We start from the raw sequence: 20,471 nt of genomic DNA, 5'->3' as shown, positions 1-20,471 counted from the left end.
ATAGTTTTAGCTTTTACATTTAGGCCTCTGATTCATTTTGGGTTTTTGTATGTTGTAAGGTAGGTGGGCTTCCAGCTTCATCCTTTTTTGCATGTGGATATCCAGTTGTCCCAGTACCATTTGTTGAAAAGACCATTCTTTTCCCATTGAAGTATCTTGGCACCCTAGCCAAAAATCAGTTGGCCATAAGTGTGTGGGCTTGGTTTTAGAGTCTCATTTCTAATCCATTGATCTGTATGTCTGTCCTTATGCCAGTACCACACTGTCTTGATTACTGTAGCTTTGTAGTTAATTTTTTAAAAAAATTAATTAATTAATTTATTTTTGGCTGTGTTGGGTCTTCGTTTCTGTGCGAGGGCTTTCTCCAGTTGCGGCGAGCGGGGGCCACTCCTCATCGCGGTGCGTGGGCCTCTCACTGTTGCGGGCTCTCCCGTTGCGGAGCACAGGCTCCAGACGCGCAGGCTCAGTAGTTGTGGCTCACGGGCCTAGCTGCTCCGCTGCATGTGGGATCCTCCCAGACCAGGGCTCGAACCCGTGTGCCCTGCATTGGCAGGCGGATTCCCAACCACTGCGCCACCAGGGAAGCCCCCTGTAGTTAATTTTTGAAATTGGGAAGTGTCTGTCCCCCAACTGTTCTTCTTTTTCAAGATTGTTCTGAATATTCTGGGTTCCTTGATTTTCCGTATAATATCCAGATCAGCTTGTCAATTTCTACAAAAAAGGCTGTTTTGATATTGATAGGAATTATATATTAAATGGGTGGATCAATCTGGGGAGTTTAAATCCTTTTTATGGATCTGCTGTTTGGGAACTAGTCCTGCCTAACTCAAGCACCCAAGCATCTTGCCTTAAAAAAATTGTTGTTTAAAGTTATTAATATAGTAGGCTGTGTTGTGGAAAAACCTAATTCCCTGTGAGGCTGGAATTGGACTTTTCAGGTTCCAAGAGAGCAAATAGTTACTCATATAGCCTGTATAGGTCGGCTTCTTGTGTGTGTGTTCTTTTGATGTGAAAGTTTGCTGATGCCTTGCGTGTTTAGAAAAAATGTGGTCTTCTGGTTAACACTCATTCTGATTAATAGAGAATTAACAGATTCCATTCATGAATATTTAATTATAAAAGAGTTAGAATATATTACAATAATGTGACATTAAATTTTATGTAATTGTCATTATTATTATTATTGGAGGTGTCAGAAATTATTTTAGGATCTTGTAGTCCTGTGGAGGCCATGTGACTATCAGTTACTGTTATACTCTTAAGGCAGTTCACTTACTCAACGCTTAATAATAAAGTGCCAGGCCCAGAGAAGGACAGTCATGGTCCTTGTCCTCATGCAGCTGACAGGGAAACCAGCGTTAATCAAGGTGCCATGTGTGATTACAACTGATACACTGCCCTTGCCTTCCTAGTGCTGTTATCATGTCCATGCTATGCAGGCGAGTGTAGTGCATCAGAAAGGGATTTGCTCATCTGAAAGCTTGGAGGAGCGTTCTTGAGCTGAACTCTGAAGGAAAATGGGAATTAATTGAGGGAAGAGTGAAGGAAGGAAGTTTTAGGTAATCGGATGGCTGGTTAGGGAGATACATGGGGATACTGTGGTTATATCTGGCTGTTTGTAGCTTTTGAGGAGAGTCCCTGAAGCCTTGACTCTGGTCTTTACCCCTTAAGTGCCTTGTGACTTTGAGCAAGTAACAACCTTTCTGAGCTTATCTACTTACTGTTTTTTAATCTAATGAGGCAGTGTGTAGCCATTTTTATTTAGAGATACTCATTGAAAACATACAGAAATCTAGGCTTTTGATTGATTGTATTTATATAATTCAAAAATAATTATTTTTTCATGACCCTCTTTGGTTGTTTACTTAGAAGTGCAATGCTGATAAATTGAATATTTTTCTGAACATTTGCCCTAGTCTCGGAAATTAGGATTCACTTCTGTTCATAATACTCCAGAAGCTTCCAGCCCGCAGGGGAGCAGATATGGATGTAACTGAGTCAAGGCAGGTCATAATGAATGGTGTAATCATGCGCTGGAAGGAACTGGGAAGACTTCTGGAAGGAGGTAGAATTTGACCTGTCATTATTGACAGGCAAACATGATGGTTTGACGAGAAATTCCAAGTGGAGGAAATGGAGCAAAGGCACAGAGCCAGGAGTACCAGGGAGGCTGGGGTTCCTGGTGCATGTGGGTAGATGATCCTGGCAAAGTAGGTAGGGGTCGGGTTGTAGGGGCTTGGAAAGTCAGACTGAGGAGCCTGGCGTTTATTCTCTCTGCTTTGGGAGAGGCTTTTAGGGTTTTTGTTTGTTTGTTTGTTTGTTTTTTTAGCGGAGGAGTGGGATTGATTGGTTAGTCAGTTCTCCTTGAAGGTGCTAATAAGGACCACCTGCTTCCTGCTCCAGCGTCCTCTCCACTCTCCAGCTGTGGTAAATTTTTTTAGATTCTGGTTGTCTCAGGGCACCATGCTTTCTCTTGGTTTTAGGCCTTGCGCATTGTCATCGCCTTGGTTTAGAAGGGGCACTTTCCTCTAAAACAAATACACACATACTTACACATATGCTCTGTTTTGCTGCCTCTCCTCGTCCTCTGGGTTTCTGCTTAAATAACACTTTTCGGAGTAAGCCTTCCTGACCTTGCCTCTTTTCAGATTGGGTTGTGTGCCCTTCCCTGGTGTACCCATAGTACTTTATGGTTTTCCTGGTCCTAGCTCTTTCACTTGTGTTGAACTTGCTTGTTTACTTCTCTTTCTCCTTCAGTTAGATTTACACCTTTAGTGGTCAGAGGCTTGAATACCTGGCACCTGGGGTGGGCTTAGTAAATGTTTGTTGGTTGAATGAATGAATGAATGAGCAAAGAGGAAGGACTGGAGTTGGGAGACAGTAGCTCCTGGCAGGAATGTCTGTAGCAGTGGGTTGCAAAAAGGAGCTGGTGCGACTGAGCTGTATGTGTATGTGTGAGAGAGGTACAGTTTTGTGCCTGACTGACCGTGGGCCTTGAGGGATGAGAAGAGTTGGGGGTGACTTTAGCTTGCGAACCTCAACAGCTGGTGTTAGTGAGGCCGTTAACTGAAGGAGGGAGGAATAAGGAGGGATATGTTTTGGGGAGACTGGATGCAAATGTTATCGGTTCTGTTTTAGGTGTAATTGGGGTAGCGTTAGCATGTATGCGTACAATATGACATTGGGAATGTGGATCAGAGATGAGGGAGTCATTCATATCACCCTGTTTTTTCTCTTCATTGAACTTTCAGAGGGCAAGGGAGCCCTGGTGATGGAGTCCATAGAGGTCAGCCTCCCTGGCACAGGGCAGGGTGGAGAAGGGTGGTGAGTAGACCTGGGGGGGCAAATAGAGCCTCTGGCAGAGTATGTAAGTTTCATGAACGTAGAACCTTGATTGTCTTGCTTGTTGCTATTATACAGCTCTGTGCCCAGAACAGTGCCTGTTGGTTGAAAGAATGAATCAGTTCAGATGAATTAGGAGTAGAATTCATAGTAGTGGATGAAATTGTCATGGGAGAAGAGAAGGGACTTGTGGGCAGAAATGTGGTGAATGCTTCCATTTAAGTGTCACCAGAGAGGAGAGGACCAGAGGAGACTGAGGAAGAATGGTCAGAGAGGTGATAGAACAAGAAGAACATAAAGTCAGGGACGCTTAAGTGCAAAGGGTTGTAAGGAGGTTATCAGTTGTAATGCCGAGAGGTTGAGTAGAATGAAGACTAAGAAAAAGGTACTGATTTTGTCAATTTGATAGTGAGTTGAGAGGATGAGAAAGAGGTAGTGAGAGAGTAGACAATTCTTTCAAGGGTTTTGGTGGTAAATGCAGAGTGCTGGTAAAATGATAGTGAAATGATTGATCAAGTCCAAGGTGAGAAAAGAACTCACTGGGCCCTGATCAGTGTATTAGTTATCTTTGCCGCTGTAACACATTACCACAAACTAGGACTGTGGATCAAGAGAGCCCTTCTCAACAGTGGAGTGTGTGAGCTTTTGCACGTGGACAGATGTCTTTGGCCTCCGAGAGTGTCTTGGCGTTCTTCCTCGTTCTGGCTGCATTTGGATTAGGTGAGGCCCCACGCGGCCAGGCTCCACTCAAGGGGACGCCTCATTGCTCTGCTGTGAGACACAGTGTCCTCCTCCCTTTCGGTTTTTTTTTTTTTTTTTTAAATTTTTATTTATTTATTTATTTTTGGCTACGTTGGGTCCTCGTTGCTGCGCGTGGGCTTTCTCTAGTTGCGGCAAGCGGGGGCTACTTTTCGTTGCGGTGCGCAGGCTTCTCATTGCGGTGGCTTCTCTTGTTGCGGAGCATGGGCTCTAGGCGTGCAGGCTTCAGTAGTTCTGGCTCGTGGGCTCAGTAGTTGTGGCTCGCAGGCTATAGAGCGCAGGCTCAGTAGTTGTGGCGCACGGGCTTCAGTAGTTGGGGCTCGCGGGCTCCAGAGCGCAGGCTCAGTAGTTGTGGCGCATGGGCTTAGCTGCTCCGTGGCATGTGGAATCTTCCCAGATCAGAGCTCAAACCCGTGTCCCCTGCATTGACAGGCAGATTCTTAACCACAGCGCCACCAGGGAAGTCCCCACCCCTTTGGTTTTGATGAGGTTTTAGTTTTGGGGCCATAGCAAGTAGTGATAGGTGATGGGTGGTCTGTGGTTCATGGACTAAAAAATGTTTGAGAAGCACGGAAAATCTTTCTACCAGATCAACATCCAGACTTGTGTGTGTGTAGCTGTTGTGTTGCTGGCCTTTCCTTTAAGATGTTGAACTCCCAGCTTGGATTACTAGGTATTCTTCCATGTTCCTCGTGTGCTTTGGCTTTTCTGTCAGAGCAACTTGTGAACTTTTTCTGCCCCAACTTTTGCGTTGCTTCTTTGTGGAGAAGCGTTATTGCATTATTAGGGAGAGAGCCTGTGTTCTGTGGGAACAGCCCCGGAGTTGTGTAGGGAGACCTGCTCCTGGTTCTTGCTCTGTCCCCTCCCAGCCTGTGGCCCTTGGCAAGTGTCTCTGCCTGTGCCTTGGTGCCTTTTCTAGAACAGACATCATGTCTGCTCTGCTGCCTTCTGGGGCCAGAATAAGATTTTAAATGTGAAAATGGGGCTTCCCTGGTGGCGCAGTGGTTGAGAGTCTGCCTGCTAATGCAGGGGACACGGGTTCGAGCCCTGGTCTGGGAGGATCCCACATGCCGCGGAGCAACTGGGCCCGTGAGCCACAACTACTGAGCCTGCGCGTCTGGAGCCTGTGCTCCGCAACAAGAGAGGCCGCGATAGTGAGAGGCCCGCGCACTGCGATGAAGAGTGGCCCCCGCTTGCCACAACTAGAGAAAGCCCTAGCACAGAAACGAAGACCCAACATAGCAATCAATCAGTCAATCAATAAATAAATCTTTAAAAAAAAAAAAAAAATGTGAAAATGCTTGTTATATGTACATAATATCAAATGGAATGCCTAGCTTGTTGGGTTGATATTTTATATCTCTCTTTGAGTAGTTAAAAAAGTTATCAGTATTAGTAATGATAAGTGCTGAGACAGTGTAATTTTAAATTTCATATAGTGTTTTTTTTTCTGAATATGTTCTACTAGAATCTATTTATACAAGTGAGGACATTTAATAAGTGCTCTTTGATTATTTTCAGAGTATTGAGTATACTGGCTTCCTAGCCAAATTAAGTTTATAAAAATTCTAATGATATTGCGATTCATACCTAGAAAGAATTTTTTTTTTTTCATTCTGAAATCAGTTTAAATATGCTTTACATGAATCTCTGGTAATAGTGAATCAATTAATGTGATTTCTCAGGTCATAAATCAGGCTTGATATATTGTAGTATTAGTTCCTGTATTAGCGTCTTAGCCCTTCAACTGTTTTGTGGTTTGTTTTAGCAACTTGTTTGCTTTTGAACTCAATTCTAGGTGTTGAACTCAGTTTGAGAGCCTAAAATGGTTTGTGCCCCAATTACCTTAGAGGTTACTGCTTCACTTTCTTACTGCGCTGGCCCCAGTAGTAGGAAGTCAGCCACCTAGCAGACGTTTTCCTTTTAACTTGAGTACACACTTTAATTTTGTCTCTATCCCATAGGAGTATTGGTAGGGTTATTATAGTAGCACTTACGATATATTTTGAACTTCTTGAAAAGAGGTAATACATGAGCACAAAATGTTTTTGTACTATATACCATGTAATTTTTTCCCCCACTAACCTTTTGTGGTTTGTGTTTGGGGTGCATGTTGGCTTTCTAGTCTCAGAGGTCATTAGCCCGGTTTTATGGAGGCCTCCAGAGCCTGGTCTCTGACAGACCCTGTGTTCCTCTTTGTTGAGCAGGCCTGTGCTCTCAATGGTAGCATTGGCTCTGTTGTTGTCCGTGAACATGGTAGAGTATTTTCACCCCCTTAGTTCTTCTTACTGGGTCGAAAGTAGCTTTTGTCTCACTGCTTGATTGTTCAGGTTCCAGAAGACAGGTGGCAACTTAGGGTGGCCTTAGGAGAGGGAGACAGAGGTTCTTAAAAAGACTGATGGTCTTCAGTAAATCCTACCACCACCAGGGCAAGAGATGGGACCATTCTTTTCCCTTTCCATGAACTTCTGGGAATGCCATTCGTCCATGAATTCAACGAATATTTGCGCTTCTATTATGTGCCAGACATTAAGTACCAAAAAAGCCAGACATCCCTTCAAGGATGCCCTGGATGTCGTCTTATTTTGAATATGTTAGAAAAATATTTATCGGAGTAGAAAAACTGCTAGATTGGGTTTAGATGCTGAATGGCCTTAGGGATTAAAGGTGGAGGTTGTAGGTTTAGAAGGTATTTCTGAAAGGACTGACTCTTCTATAATTAAAAAAAAACCAAACAGTTACAAATGGCATTGTGGCAGAGACTGCTAGCTGATTGTGAAACCTATCTCCTCTTCCTGGGCAGGTAGCCAGACTGCATTTCCCAACCTCCCTTGCAATTAGGTGTGGCTTTGTGGCCATATCCTAGCCAATGGCGTGAGAGCTGAGAAGTGTGCCACTTCCAGGCCTGGCCCGTAGCACCGTCCGGCTCGGTTATCCGTGTCCTTTCCCTCTGCTGGCTGATGCAGAAGAGCCCAGTGACGTAGGAAGGCTCCTGCCATGAGATGGAAGGAGCTGTGGGGCCCGAGCCGCTGCTTGGAGGAGAGCTGCCTCCTGATCTACTGTTTTGGACTTTACACGAGCAAGAAGTAAATATTTATGGTGTCTGAGCCATGGCACAGTTTGTTCTAAGAGTTAGCCGGCCTAACGAGGCACGGTGCCTAGAATGCTCGGCAGAGCTGGTGGGCTTGGTAGTAAAGGAGCCGGGAATTTCGGACTCTGCCTTGATGGTGATGGTCTGCATGTCATGCTATATGTAATGGTCAGTGAATTTCAAGGCTCCATTTAAAACTGTGTGACAAAAATCTTCTTAATGTATCACTTCTAATTGATATAACTGGTTTATTGCATTCCATGGGGCATCTCTCTGCCTTTGTTTTAATAAGCTATGTGGGTCCTCAGGTAGCTTTAAAGGGACTCTATGGAGACTTAAACATTGTCAGTCCTTATTTCAAAGAACTGTAAATATAGTTTTCATCATGCAGCTTCTCTGTCCAAAAGCCAGTAATCACTTCTCATTATATAGCATTTTGTTTCATTTATTCCATCATCCAAAACTATATATATATATATATATATATATATATATATATATATATATTTTTTTTTTTTTTTTAGTATATAAAACGAATGTGGCTATGTGTAACCCTCTGACCTAGGTTCTCTGAAGGGAAGCAAAAATGGATAAAACATATTCCATGCCTCCAAGGAGTTTGTGCTGGTACACAGATAGTTACTAGGTTTCCATACTGCTCTCATCTCCTCACTTCAGGCTTTAGTAAATCATGTATTATTTCTTCATTACATTTTTTTTCTTTTTTTTTTAGTATTGTCTCCAATTAGATACACCTTTTGAAGGCAGGGAATACTTTAAAGAGCTTCTGTGTCCTCTCTTGGGCACTTCTAGCAGACCCTGGACACTGTACTTAATTGAGTAACCATCCTTGTAGTTTCTCTTGCTTTTCTTGCTTGGATATTCTGGTATAGTTTTGTATTATAGTTTGTGTTAACAGACAAAAGTACTTTCTCAGTCTATTAGGAATCCATGGAATTGTGCAGTCAGGAGTGTTGGGACTGGATCTTTTAGATCATCTAGTTTCTGATAGTCTAGGTGGGGCCATGAATCATGGGGGTGTCTCAGAGGCACAGGCTCAGGCACCACTCAGACCTGTGAGTCAGAACCTGCAAGAGCCTCAGATGACCCACATGTGCATTAAAGTTGGGGATGCGCTGCTCAAGGTCAACCTGTGATTTTATTCTTGAGAAAACTGGCAAAGTCAGAGAGTTAGCAGAGTCATACAGCTGTTTGTTTCAGTGGCTCCCATCCTTGGATACACCTTGGGATCACTTGGGAACCTTTAAAAAATACCGATGCCTGGGTTCCACCTCCATACATTCTGGCTGAAGTGGTCAGGATTGCAGCCCGGGCATCAGAATTTTAAAAATCTCCCTAGATGACTGAAGGGCAGCCACGCTGAGAGCCGCTCAACCTAGTTAACGAGAGAATCCGGGTTTCCTGATGCTCTAATCAGGTAGTCCCTTTGCTCCACACATGGATGTGCTTTCAGAAACAGAGCTCTCCCTACCTGATTTTTCATCATAGAGCGTCACTCCGTTTTATTTCCTTCACAGCGTTTATCCCACTTACCACCTGCCTCCCCCACTGGCATGTACCCCATGAGTGTGGGACCTTTGTTGGTCTTGCTCACTGCTGGGTCCCAGCTCCTAGGACGGTGTCTGGCACACGTGAGGTGCTCCTTTCATGTGTGTAGAACACATGGAAGGAGTTATGATAAAGATGGAGGCTTCCGGCAGGAGGGAAATACAGGCTATTCAGACAGCACCAGTTGGGCTGCTCGCCTCAGTCAGCGGGAGGCTCCCGAGGGAAGAGAGGTCGGAGTCAGACTTGAGAGCCAGCCAGGGAGGGCAGCATGAAGACTGGAATCCAGAGCTGGCGTTAGAGCTTGTACTTTTCCCACTCCGCCCTTGTCTGTGCACAGAGAGCTCAGCTGTCTGCCCCGGCCTTGTCAGCAGGCAGTGGTGGGCCTGGCTCAGGACCCCGTGGCTCCAGATCCTCAGACCGGTGCTCCTCTCTGCACTCCAGGGCCAGTCTGGCTTTCAGAGACAGGTCTCAGGGGCCCTGTGAAAGGACCTAGCTCAGAGGCTGGCCCCTGGGTACTTCATACAAGGTAGCCATTGCTTCTGTGAGTTTGCTTGTTTTGCCTTATTTGCTTTGAGGACATTGTGTTTTTTAGGGTGGGATGTCATTTGATTTCACTCTCAAGTTATGTGAGTGAGTTTCTTTCCTGCTTAAATGAACTATTAAGACTTCACTTATTATGCTAGTGCTATTGAGAAATCATGGTTGGTTGTTCGTGATATCTCTGTTACATATGTTGTTTTTAGCGTTTAATTCTTTCGATTTGTTATATGATATGTTTTACCACTAAATTACCTGTCATCAAACTTTGAAGTCAGGTGTAAAAGTTCTTTTTATGAAGTCATTCACTAATGTGTTCCACTGTACATTAGTGGTTTTTAAAACTTTTGAGGAGACCATTGCGAGATGTCTTGATCAGTGGTAAACCTAAGCTATCTTGTTTTTTGGTAATAGGAAGCCAGAAAATGTTAAGTCTTGAACGTAAAACATTCCTTTTAACCGTAAAACACCGTAAAATTTCACTTTTCAATTTGGAAACCACATGAAGATGGGATGTTGCATTACTGTGCTGAGAAGGCTGTTGCTGGCGACTCTCAAAGATGTTGCCTGAAGTCTAGAATCCCACATTCGGTCAGGGGGAGAGACTAATGTTGAATTTTCCAAAGGAACATGAAAGCTGAGGTCAGTCCATAGTTCACGGGGAGAATCCTCAGGCCCAGATTGCTAATCAGTGGTTACCACTATTGATTAAATCAAGCAGAAGAAGGACAGTAAAAGTACTGGAACAAGAATTTTCCAGAAACAAGAAATAAATGATTAGGAGCTGATGGTTATCCTGGTAGCTAGGAATCACATTGTGGAGAAAGACTTGTTCTGTGGTGAAGCACTCACTTCCCGTGGCACTAAGGGAGAGGATAGTCAGAACCTCAGGGGAGTCAGCTTAGTCAGATTTCAACACTCTTTGTGGCACAAAAAGTCCAGGCAGTCATCAGTTTATTCTCAGAAAATGTTAACGTTGTTAAAGATTATCCTCGTTAACCATAGTAACAATGGCATTTTATGTTGAGTGGTACTCTTGAATCTAAAGCCCTTGTGTGTGCATTATCCCATCCAATTCTCTGTACTTTTTTGGATGAGGTAATACAGAGAGGTTAAATTACTTTCCCAAGGACAGCTAGTAAGTGAGAGAACTGAGTTTTTTATATTTTAAACATAAAATGTTGAGGGTGATTGTTGAACTGTCTTTGGTTTTCTAGGTATATAAATCTGTGGTTTATAGTGCTGGAGGAATAATCTAAAATTTTATTTAATATTGCAACTGAACAAAAAGTGACCCAGACTAATTGGCTGGCAAGACTCAGAGAAATTTTCCCCCCCTTTTTAAAAGTTACCGTGGTGTAGTTTTTTTTTTAAATTTTAATGTCTTTATTGGAGTATAACTGCTTTACAATGTTGTGTTAGTTTCTGCTGTACAACATGGTGTAGGTTTTTATATGAAAGCTTTAATTTTATCTACATGAAGCAGCCTGAGAGCAGAGACCTGGTCTTCCAACGTCTCCCTGACTCACTCCACCCGCCGTGCTGTTAGTTGGCACTCATAGATCCGTTTGAATGAGTCAGGTGTGGGCCTTGCTGTTGGGAAGTGGTAATGATGTCGTTGAATGTTGACTGAGCTGCAGAATGAAATGGCATTGGTTCTTCTTAGGAACAATGTACTGTACGTACAGCACATATGCTCCCTGTTAAAAAAAACTGCACAGGTAATAGAGGTTCAGCAGCATAGATCTTTTTTTCACACACGTGTACTTTACATTTTGAAACACTCTTAGCCTACAGAAACATCGCAGGTGTAGTGCAGAGGACTTCCTTCCCCGTGAACTATGTGAGAGAGTGAGTTGCCGGTATGTTTCATCGCCCTTGACTGTCAGAACTTTATTATGTGTTTCCTACAAACAACATTCTCCTCCATCACCACAATGCAGGAATCAAAGTCAGGAAATGAACACCCAGACTTCTCTACCGTCGAATCCTCCGAGCTCTTCCGGTGGTGCCAGTTGACCCAGTGCTGACCTTGTAGAGAAAGGCCCCGCGGGGACCCTGGGTGGCACTTGATTGTCTCCTCAGCCTCCTTTGATCCAGAACAGTTCTCAGTCCTTTCTGACTTTCATGACCTTGACGTTTGTGAAGACTATAGGCCATTTTGTGGAATGTTCCTCAATTTGGATTTGTCCGATGTTTCCTCATGATTAGATTCAGGTTTTGCATCTTTGGCAGGAATATCACAGAAGAGCCAGTATTTATCTTTTTCAAAGATTAGTTTTACATTTTATTTTCTGTTTCCTTAGAGCGTTTCCCAAAGTGTATTCTGCGGAACTAGCACCTACTGTGTTCTCAACACCGTGCCACCTATAGAAGGTAGGATTCGAAAGCTTTTGACTTACAGGAAGGGGTGGGCTTGGCAGTGAGAGTAATTCCATCCTTGTAGTGCAGGAAAGCCTGTGATGAGGAGTGAGAAGACCTGGGTTCTGCCTTTAACTTGCTGTGTGATCTTAGATGAGTTACTTAATCCATCTGGGGGTAGCAAAATAATACTCCCCTCATAAAGTTTCTGTGAGGATTAAAAAGGCAAAGGGTTTAATCATATGGAAAACTCAGAGCACTCTGCAAATGTTAGATATACTAATACAACGATTCTGTAATTCTAGTGTCAAATTCTGGGTGACTTAAGAGTAGGAGCCTTGTGGTATTGCGGGAAAAGCCAGAGGTAATGTCTGAATCCCACTTGAGCCACTTACTAGCTGTAGATCTTGGGCAAATTAATCTGAACCTCAGGTTCTTCATCTGTAAAATAGGGGTGATTATGCCCAGACGGGTTATTGTGAGGATTAAATGAAAGAGTACAATGTAAAATCCTTTCTGGATGCCTGATATAGAGTCCCACAAATGTCTGCTCCCTCATAAATAGTAGGAAATAAATGTACTTGATCACATGTAGCTCAGACTGAAGTTGAATGGGACGAAGCAGGAGAGGATGCCCCAAACCCAAATTGACGGCAATTGATCGCAAGGCTTCTGGGCCTCGCCACTTTATCTGCCCCCACCTACATGTTTTTAGATTGAAAATATAAAATTCAGGTAAATAGTGAGAAGTTTATTAAACCTGAGTTTGAGTTGACCTAGACCTGGGTCAGAGGTTTGGTAATATGATTGACAGGGAGAGGGTATCTGGCCACCTAAAAATAGAAAGGGTAAGATTTGATGATCACACGCACTCTAAGAAGAGGAAAGGGGTTGTGAAATAGCAAAACTAGTTATACTTTTCCATTAAAAAAACTTATTATTTTTTTTAACCTTTAAAAAATCTTTTGGATAATTACAACTGAGTTTAATTCATTTTGGAGAATTTCTTTCGAGAAGAATAGGAAGAAATCATACCAAGCCTTGGCACATAGTTGGTGCTTAATTAATATTTATTTTGGGTGGATAGCGATTTGAAGGTCTTTGATTAGTAATGGCAGTATTTGCTGCTGTGAGCACTGTGCTGACTTGAATTTAACAATATGCGCTTATGTTTTCCTCAATCAGTTCCTATCCTACTAATTAACTCTAAGCACATAATAATTAGAGCTAAACAGAAAATTGTAGCGCTTCCTTTTAATTTTACCACTCCAAGTTGTTGATCAAATATATTCCCAGTAAGATTTAGCAATTTGGTACACTGTTAGACCAACTTACTTTGAACAGTTTGTTCTAGAGGTTGAGAGGTTAATCATAATCAACTTGATTGAATAACAGTGTTTGTAATTATTCACAAAACCAAAATTATTGAATTTTTATTAATTATGAATCAAAATAAAATGGATACATCATTTCCCGGTTAGACTTAATACAGTTATGATTTACCTTGTAGAAGTCAACAGTGTGTTCCAAGGAAAAGGTCAAATACATTTCTTTGGATTTAAATGAAGGATTTGGTAATGTGAAATCTCAGATTTAGAAATAAAACATGAAAATAAGAATTCTGCTTTTTGCCTAATTAACTAAGTGAATGAGCATTCTCGTACATTTTAGAAAGTTTTAGTTGAGTTATACTATGCCTCTAAAGTTATTATTTGGAAAATATTTGAAGGTTGACTGGAAAAGGTGGTTCATTCTCTGGAATTAATAGCTGTCAGCCAAACAAATCATCTGTCAATTTCAAGAGCTTCATAAGTTATTTTTATTGTGAAGTAGGTTAGAAAATTATTTTGTGAAGTCATGTATCAGACACGCATATTTTGCTAGATAATGATAGTGAAGTGTTTTACTGTATTTGGTTGACACTTCCATTTGGCAGTGTCAGAGTTTAACTCTCTGGATATAAATACTGAGATGCAGTTGAAACCACTGTATAACTTACTTTTAACATTAACTCAAGATACTGTTGGAATCCTTGTACTGAGACAAGGATTTAAAAACTGGTACATGTGTTATCTAATTATGATATCAATCATAGTTACTCCAAAAACATTAAAAAACATTTAATTAAACAATGTAATTTTATACAGTATAACCATGTGAGCAGTTGTTTTCTAATGTGAAAGCAAAGTTACTCTTTATTCCATTTTAACTAGAAAAACTGAAATTTGAAAATACGAGTTTTAACAGTTTGGCTGTTTCAATTCCTGATATTCTTTTCCCAGTATTAAAACTGCCCTCTTCATAATGCACAGTGGGAAAATTTACCCATTGTTATGTTTCTTAAAAACATCCGATTTATATACAGCATGAACCTAAAATTCTGGAAATAACACAGTTTAAAAACTGATTAAGGGGAACCCATTGGCCTGTCATACTTCTATTCCTTTTGAACCCATGGCTGCACATCCCCATAAAGTGCTAAATTTAGAAACTTGATTGAGACAGTGCTCACACAGCTATTCTCCTTTTCCTCTTTAAAAGCCTTTGGGCCGATTCACCGCTGCCTGATTTGGTATCAGAGTGGAAGACAGAAGCCTTTTCTCTAGCAGTTAGTTGTGCTGTTGAGAAGAGTGCTCGCTCCCTCTCTTCCTCTTCCTCTCTCTCTCTCTCTCTCTCTCTCTCTCTCTCTCTCTCTCTCTCTCTCTCTCTCCCTCCCTCCCTCTCTCTCTCTCTCCCTCTCCCCACCCCCACACACACCCCCACACACTCACTCATATGCTTCGTATGCCGAAGGACAGCTGGGTTCTTCAAGGAGGCTAAGAGGACAGATGATTAACATCAGGTTGTGACCACAAACATAGAAATAGAAGCTGGGGTTTCATATTCCATTCATTGTCAAAATTATACGTAAATAGTTTTTTAGGAGCTATGACTAGTCATGTACTATTCAAAGTAAGCCAATTGATTGAGCATCTAGCATAGTACTGTCTTCGCAGAAGGTACCCTGTAATTGGTAAATATCGGAATTGAGTATAGATTTTAGAATTTTTTCACCTCTACTTTGAAGATTATACACATCAGGGGAGATTTTTAAAGAGCAGAGTAAAACCATTTTAGGGAAAGAGAGAAGGGAGGTAAAGGCTCATGTGATTTGGTACTGTGCACTGTAAAGTTTTATGGCCCATGGTACCTCCCTTGGGAGGGTGAAGTGCAGGGAGCATGCATAAGCACATAAAATTACAAAGGTTTTCTAGTGTGTAATTAATACAGAACTTTCTATGAACTTGCTTTTAGTTAAACCCTTTTTTTTTTGGTTTCGTAGCAAGGTTTTTTAAAAGTTTAATTTTATTTTGCTATTAAATTAAAATTTTGGATTCTTAAAAGCAGTCAATTTTTAAGTTTTTCAAGTTTTTATACTGCTTATAGAAATAGAGGATAGGCATTATAATTCAACTGGTTGTGTAGTTCATGGGCCAAAAAAGATTTAATATGCTAAAACTCTCAAGTTCTTCCCTATAGGAAGATGTAGTAAATTTTTTAGATGTTATTTCTATACCCACTATTTCCCTGTTAAGATCTCTTCCTTGAGAAGAAATGTGTTCATCAGATGAAAAGTGTTTGGAGAAGATTTTATTATGACTGTAGAAGTATTTTTTATTCTTTTATGTTTTTCGCATGTTCAAAAAACAGTCTGTGCTAAACAAAATTGTAGTAAATGACTGGAAAAATATACTACTGTATTTCACTTTCAACATTCTTAACTAATACCTGTATGCCTGTATAAGGTTGTTTAATTGTAAGGCATTTAAAATTACTGAATGTGACAGTAAATTCTCTAGGGATCTATGCCTGGAGGAGAATTAGAGATTATCTCATTCTCCTTGATTTGGGAAAGCTGAAAATATTAAGTAACTTACCCAAGGTCACACAATTAGAAAGTAGCAGAACTGGGCAAGAATCCTGGGCTCTTGACTTGGAGTCCTTTTTTACCTTACTGATATCAGAGTAAGTTATGTCACCTGTGACTTTCTGGAGCAAATTCAGTCTTCAGTATTTTAATGTATTGCTCCTTAGTACCCAGTTATGCATTGTACCCTTTGGATGTTGGGCCTTCCATTTGGCATTAAAAAAAAATTGGAGTGGGTAATTTGAAACTTTGACCTAAATGTGTCAAACCTGGCAAGAAATTAGGAGCCGGGCAAAGGGACTTTGTTACAGGAATGAAACAAGAAATGATATGTAAATAAATAAGTGAAGGAAAAAAGGAAAAGATCTCTTTTAGAAAGTATCAGGGAGACTGATTATCAGATAGACATACCATCTAGTCTGAAAGTAGGGAGCTTTTCCCTCACTGATTTAGAAGAGTTACGTTTTGATGAAATACATTAATCGTATAGATATATATGTAAATCAGATTAATTAAAAGTGTATGTTTTTAGATTTAGGCTAGAAAGGCCAGCCTCTGTATTACCTAGGTAGCTAACTGGAGGTTTAAATTCCTTATATGTATAAGATTTGTAATTTTCTTTGGAAAGGATAAGTCTCATTTGTATTCTAGGGGATGAAGTAGTATTAGCTTATCAATAAAGTAAGCAGTCATATTTTATTATAATTCCTCTTTTCTAAAAACCTTAAAAACGTTTTCAGCTGTTAATAGAAGATTTCTAGGTGTTGTGAGTTTAAATCATTTTGTAGTTTTGATGTACTTCATGGAAACCTGGTGAAAGAACCTTTAAAAGCAACATTCTGTTTATGGGCAGCTGCTGGGGTATTCCCTGTCCATTTGCTCGCCATGGAGCAAAAAGCTCAATCTTATTTTAGAGCCTCTTGACCAGATTCCTGCTGCCATCTATCTGATAAGTGTGTAAATGAGTTTTGTTAACTAAGAGGAATAATCCTCTTGGTCTCCCAGTGACTAAAACTCAGCTGCTGTTTCTGACCTTGCCAGTGTACTTAACAGGAGATTTTCTCTATGATCTTCTCTGAATTTATTGTTTTCTTCTTTATAGATGATCATGGGAACAGCAATAGTAGTCATGTAAAAATCTTTTTACCGAAAAAGCTGCTTGAATGTCTGCCGAAATGTTCAAGTTTACCCAAAGAGAGGCACCGTTGGAACACTAATGAGGTAGATAAATTTCTATTTTTAGGGGTACAACTTTTTTTAAGGGCAAACTCGCTAGGTCATTTTGCATAGTACTACTTTATATTAGCTTTAAATTCAAAATATTGAACTAGGAAATTGTAAATGAGAAGAATACTTAATTTGGATTTGACAGAAACCAACATGTTTTTTGACCTATCTCTGATCTGCTTGGCTTGTGTTGAAAAATATCAAATGTGCACGCTGACTTACTAAGGTAGCATGAGTTTCTGTCTTTGTGTTTTCTTGCATTTTGGTGTGTTGCATTTGTGGTTGACTCTGTTCGCATCTCAGTTAAACCTTAGTTCTTATGTTGTCATGAATTGATAAGGGTACAGCTCCAGTGTTCCACAGAATGTGCCATGTCTTGACAATGTGAAGTTTCTGTAGAATCTGGAAGGGCAGGGTTCTTATTAGCAAAATAGCTCTTGTCCTCTCTGATGAAGAAAGTTTGCATGGAGAATTAACTGGTTTACCTTAACGATAGGAATTTGTATTAAGAATGAAGGCTGTATAGTAGGTTGTTGATCTGACATTCAGTTAGAAGGAAGATTGATGAAGTAGAGTGAATCGGAGTTTATTTTGTTGGATGATGTTTCCTTTTTTGGTAAATCTTAATCTGGAAGTCTTAATATTAGGGGTGGATTGCTTTGTCATCTTTTTTATTTTGAAATCTGACTATTTCAATTTAGGGTAATACCCATTTAGTGTGATGATGAGAATTGGGTCTGTGTCCATCATGCTGGGAATTCTATTCCTTTAATTCAAATGGCTGGGGTTATTGGTTTTACAAAGTTGGTCTCAAGCAATTCGTGTTGCTGGTTCAACATTTATCAATACTTCCAAGTTAAGTTATAAATATAACACCCTGCCCTGTACTGGGCACTCAGTTTTGTTAAGATACAAGAAGAAAATAGCGCTGCCTATTTACCCTTATTTTTAAAAAATTGTTTTCTCTAATTCTTGACTTACAATGCTTTTGTTTTGAGTTATAAGAGGTTATGTGAAAGTCTCTTCACTTATCCTAGTTTACAGAGTTAAATACTCACTAGAACCTCATAGTTTTGTTACCTTGTTTCAACTGATTTTAAACTTCTTTTAAGGTATGTATATTTTGATTATTTGAATAAATTATATTTCCCCCCTCAGACAGAATACTTTTGTTTTGACAAACAGCTAGTTGGGAGGCCTGTTGTTTTAATCAGTCATCTATTAACTGTTTCAAACATTTTAGACATGAAAGCAAAGTAAAGGTGCTGAAAATTAGTCCTAATCATAGATCATTACTCTGTCAACAAAATAGTACAATTTGGGGGCCATTCAGTAAGTCAAAACTAGATCATGAAATATTAAAGAACTCAGTAAGTTTCTTAGTAATCCCTGAAACAGGATTTGATACTATGTTATTATACATTAGTTCCAGTTTTTTTATAAATGTAACAAAACATATAATTTTTTCAGTGTTATCTTTTTATGTAATTGGCAATTTATTTTAATTATGACTTGAAATTATATTTGAAACCAGCAATTGCTTAGTGAATTAAAGTTAGTGGTCTTAAGAGTCTTACGAAGCTGGGGGTAACTGTCAGGAATTTAGTTGGTAGATTATTTAGATGAGTGGTTTCAAAACTTTTTTGGAACTTTTGAGCACAGCCCTTCAACTTTCACAGATTTGTTTACCTCTAAATTATTTACATGTTCCACCTTACTAATATTTTAGATACATTATGAAACACCCAATAAGGAATTTTTATAGAGGACAAAATTAAGAGGCAGATAAGAAGTCACTCTGCATTTTCTTCTAGGACCCAGTACACCTAGCCCCTCGGAGACCACTGGTTTAGGTCCCTGTGTGGCTTAAGTTCAAGTCCTAAGAGGGGAGACTGCATCCCCTTCCGACCGGTGCAGTGTGAGACTGGGGTCTGAGAAATGTGGGGTGTTTGCACGAGCTGTCACTGCTGCTGAAATGTGGGTAGAAGAGTGTGTGCTCCTGTGGAGGGCGGGGGCGTGGCAGGGGGGCTCGGCTGGCAGGGGCCAAGGCACACGTCCTCTTCCCTTGCCATCGGTTGTGCTTTCGGTGGTCTGCCTGCCGAAAACCAACAAAAACTCCTACGACAGAACTGAATTCAAAGGTTGGCCCATATTTCTGTGTGGAGGACTTTGGCTTTTTTTTTCTTGTTGATTTTTGGCTTTAGGAAAAAAACGGGAATCTTGGCGTGACAGCAGGAGTTGTTAATTCTGTAAGGTGTTACGTGGTGATGGTGACATGTCATTTTTTTTTTTTTTTTTTACTGGCTCGGATAATAGAAACAAAACAATTAGTACTCCCGTGAAAGTACTTGCTTCTCTGACCTGGCTGGGTTTGGCATTTTCCCATGTCTTTCAGCCTGCCATCCTTAATGTCGCCACTGAGACCTGAAGGAGGTGTGTCGCAGTGGGGCTTTGTGGCCCCGTGTGAGGCGGAGCATTGCCCGTGGAACCTCTTCAATCGCTCAGGGAGTAGGGTGTAGCCACCCCGCTTTGCGAAGGGCCCGCCCTTCCCCTGGGGTTGGGGTAGCTTGCCGTGTGCTGGTGGAGGACCCCGTGAAGGAGTCGGCTGGTATTTAGGAGCTGTGTTGTACAAAAACTACATTCCTGTTGATCCCACTTCCTGGGACCAGGCACTCGCACTGGGAGGGGCGTGTGGCACAAGCGCAGTTGCGAGCACAGCCGACGTGGGTGTTTTCCATCTCACTCTCTGCACAGCGTCTGTTCGCCAAGTAGACTGGCGGCCGGGGTTGCCTGTATGAGATGTCAACTGTCATCTTTCTCTGTCGCCCGTGTTCTCTCTCTCTCTCTGCTGGGTGTATACAGTTGAGTTCCTGGGTATAATTTGACTCCTCTGTACTTTTGAGAGAGTCCCTTCCTCAGACCTGTGTTGTAACATCTGCGGTTACTTGAGAAAACCCACCGTGTGTACTGTGCGTGCGCATCTGTTGAGAGAGGGAGGGCGAGATGGTGCCCTTTCACGTGTCGCCGTGTATCAGCGCCCGCTCCCTGCTGGTGACTGGGTGCTGTGTATCGTTAGTTCTGAGCCTTCTAATGATATTGTAATGTTTCCTTTTACAGATGAGGGAGTGTGGGTAGAAAGTGGTGAAATAATTCGGTCAAGGTAGCACACTTGACAGGGCCTGTCTCTGCCTGAGCTTCATTTCTTCTACGTTGCTGATTAATTCTTGGGAACATTCATTCTACTGTGTGTCGTCTAGGCTTTGAATTAAAGACACGTAACCCTTAACCACATTAGCGTACCTGGCAGATCCATTCTGGAGTTTAGTTTCAGATTAAAAAGAGTTAATATAAGATTAGTATTGTGGGTTCACATGCAAATTTGGTAAAGCTGAAAGTCACTGAAAAGGAAGACTCTTAGAAGACAAGACAGATTTTAGGGCCTACTTAAGCACTTTTAACCTTTTCTAACTCACTGGAATAAGTAAGATCTCCTGCCCTTCTTGAATGTTATTTGCAATTGCAAAATAACTGTGGTATCTAAAAACAAATCAATTTTAGATTATGCTTTCTCAGCCATAAACACTCTTTTCCCAGGTTCTGAAAACAATATGGAGATGGTGATGATGGTCATTATGGCAGCTAACATTTATTGACCATCTACTGTATGCTAGGCACTGT

General features: G+C 41.1%; 1 protein-coding gene across 12 annotated transcripts in view; it reads left to right on the top strand.

Annotated features, from left to right (window-relative positions):
* CAMTA1 (calmodulin binding transcription activator 1) overlaps positions 1-20,471 on the top strand; it is an 891,439-nt gene that overhangs the window by 24,886 nt on the left and 846,082 nt on the right. For 11 of the 12 annotated variants that reach the window (XM_082390202.1, XM_082390203.1, XM_082390198.1 and 8 more), the window contains 2 exons: positions 11,605-11,674; positions 16,669-16,787. In XM_082390202.1, the coding sequence (XP_082246328.1) occupies positions 11,605-11,674; positions 16,669-16,787 (189 nt within the window). Of the gene's footprint in view, positions 1-5,080; positions 7,188-11,604; positions 11,675-16,668; positions 16,788-20,471 lie in introns of those variants that run through there. The other variant, XM_082390200.1, reaches the window with a different exon arrangement.

This window comes from Balaenoptera borealis (assembly GCF_965194805.1).
Source record: "Balaenoptera borealis genome assembly, chromosome: 1".
NCBI classification, from domain to species: domain Eukaryota; kingdom Metazoa; phylum Chordata; class Mammalia; order Artiodactyla; family Balaenopteridae; genus Balaenoptera; species Balaenoptera borealis.
Note: the sequence above shows the minus strand (reverse complement) of the source record. Positions and strands in the feature narration are given on the sequence as shown.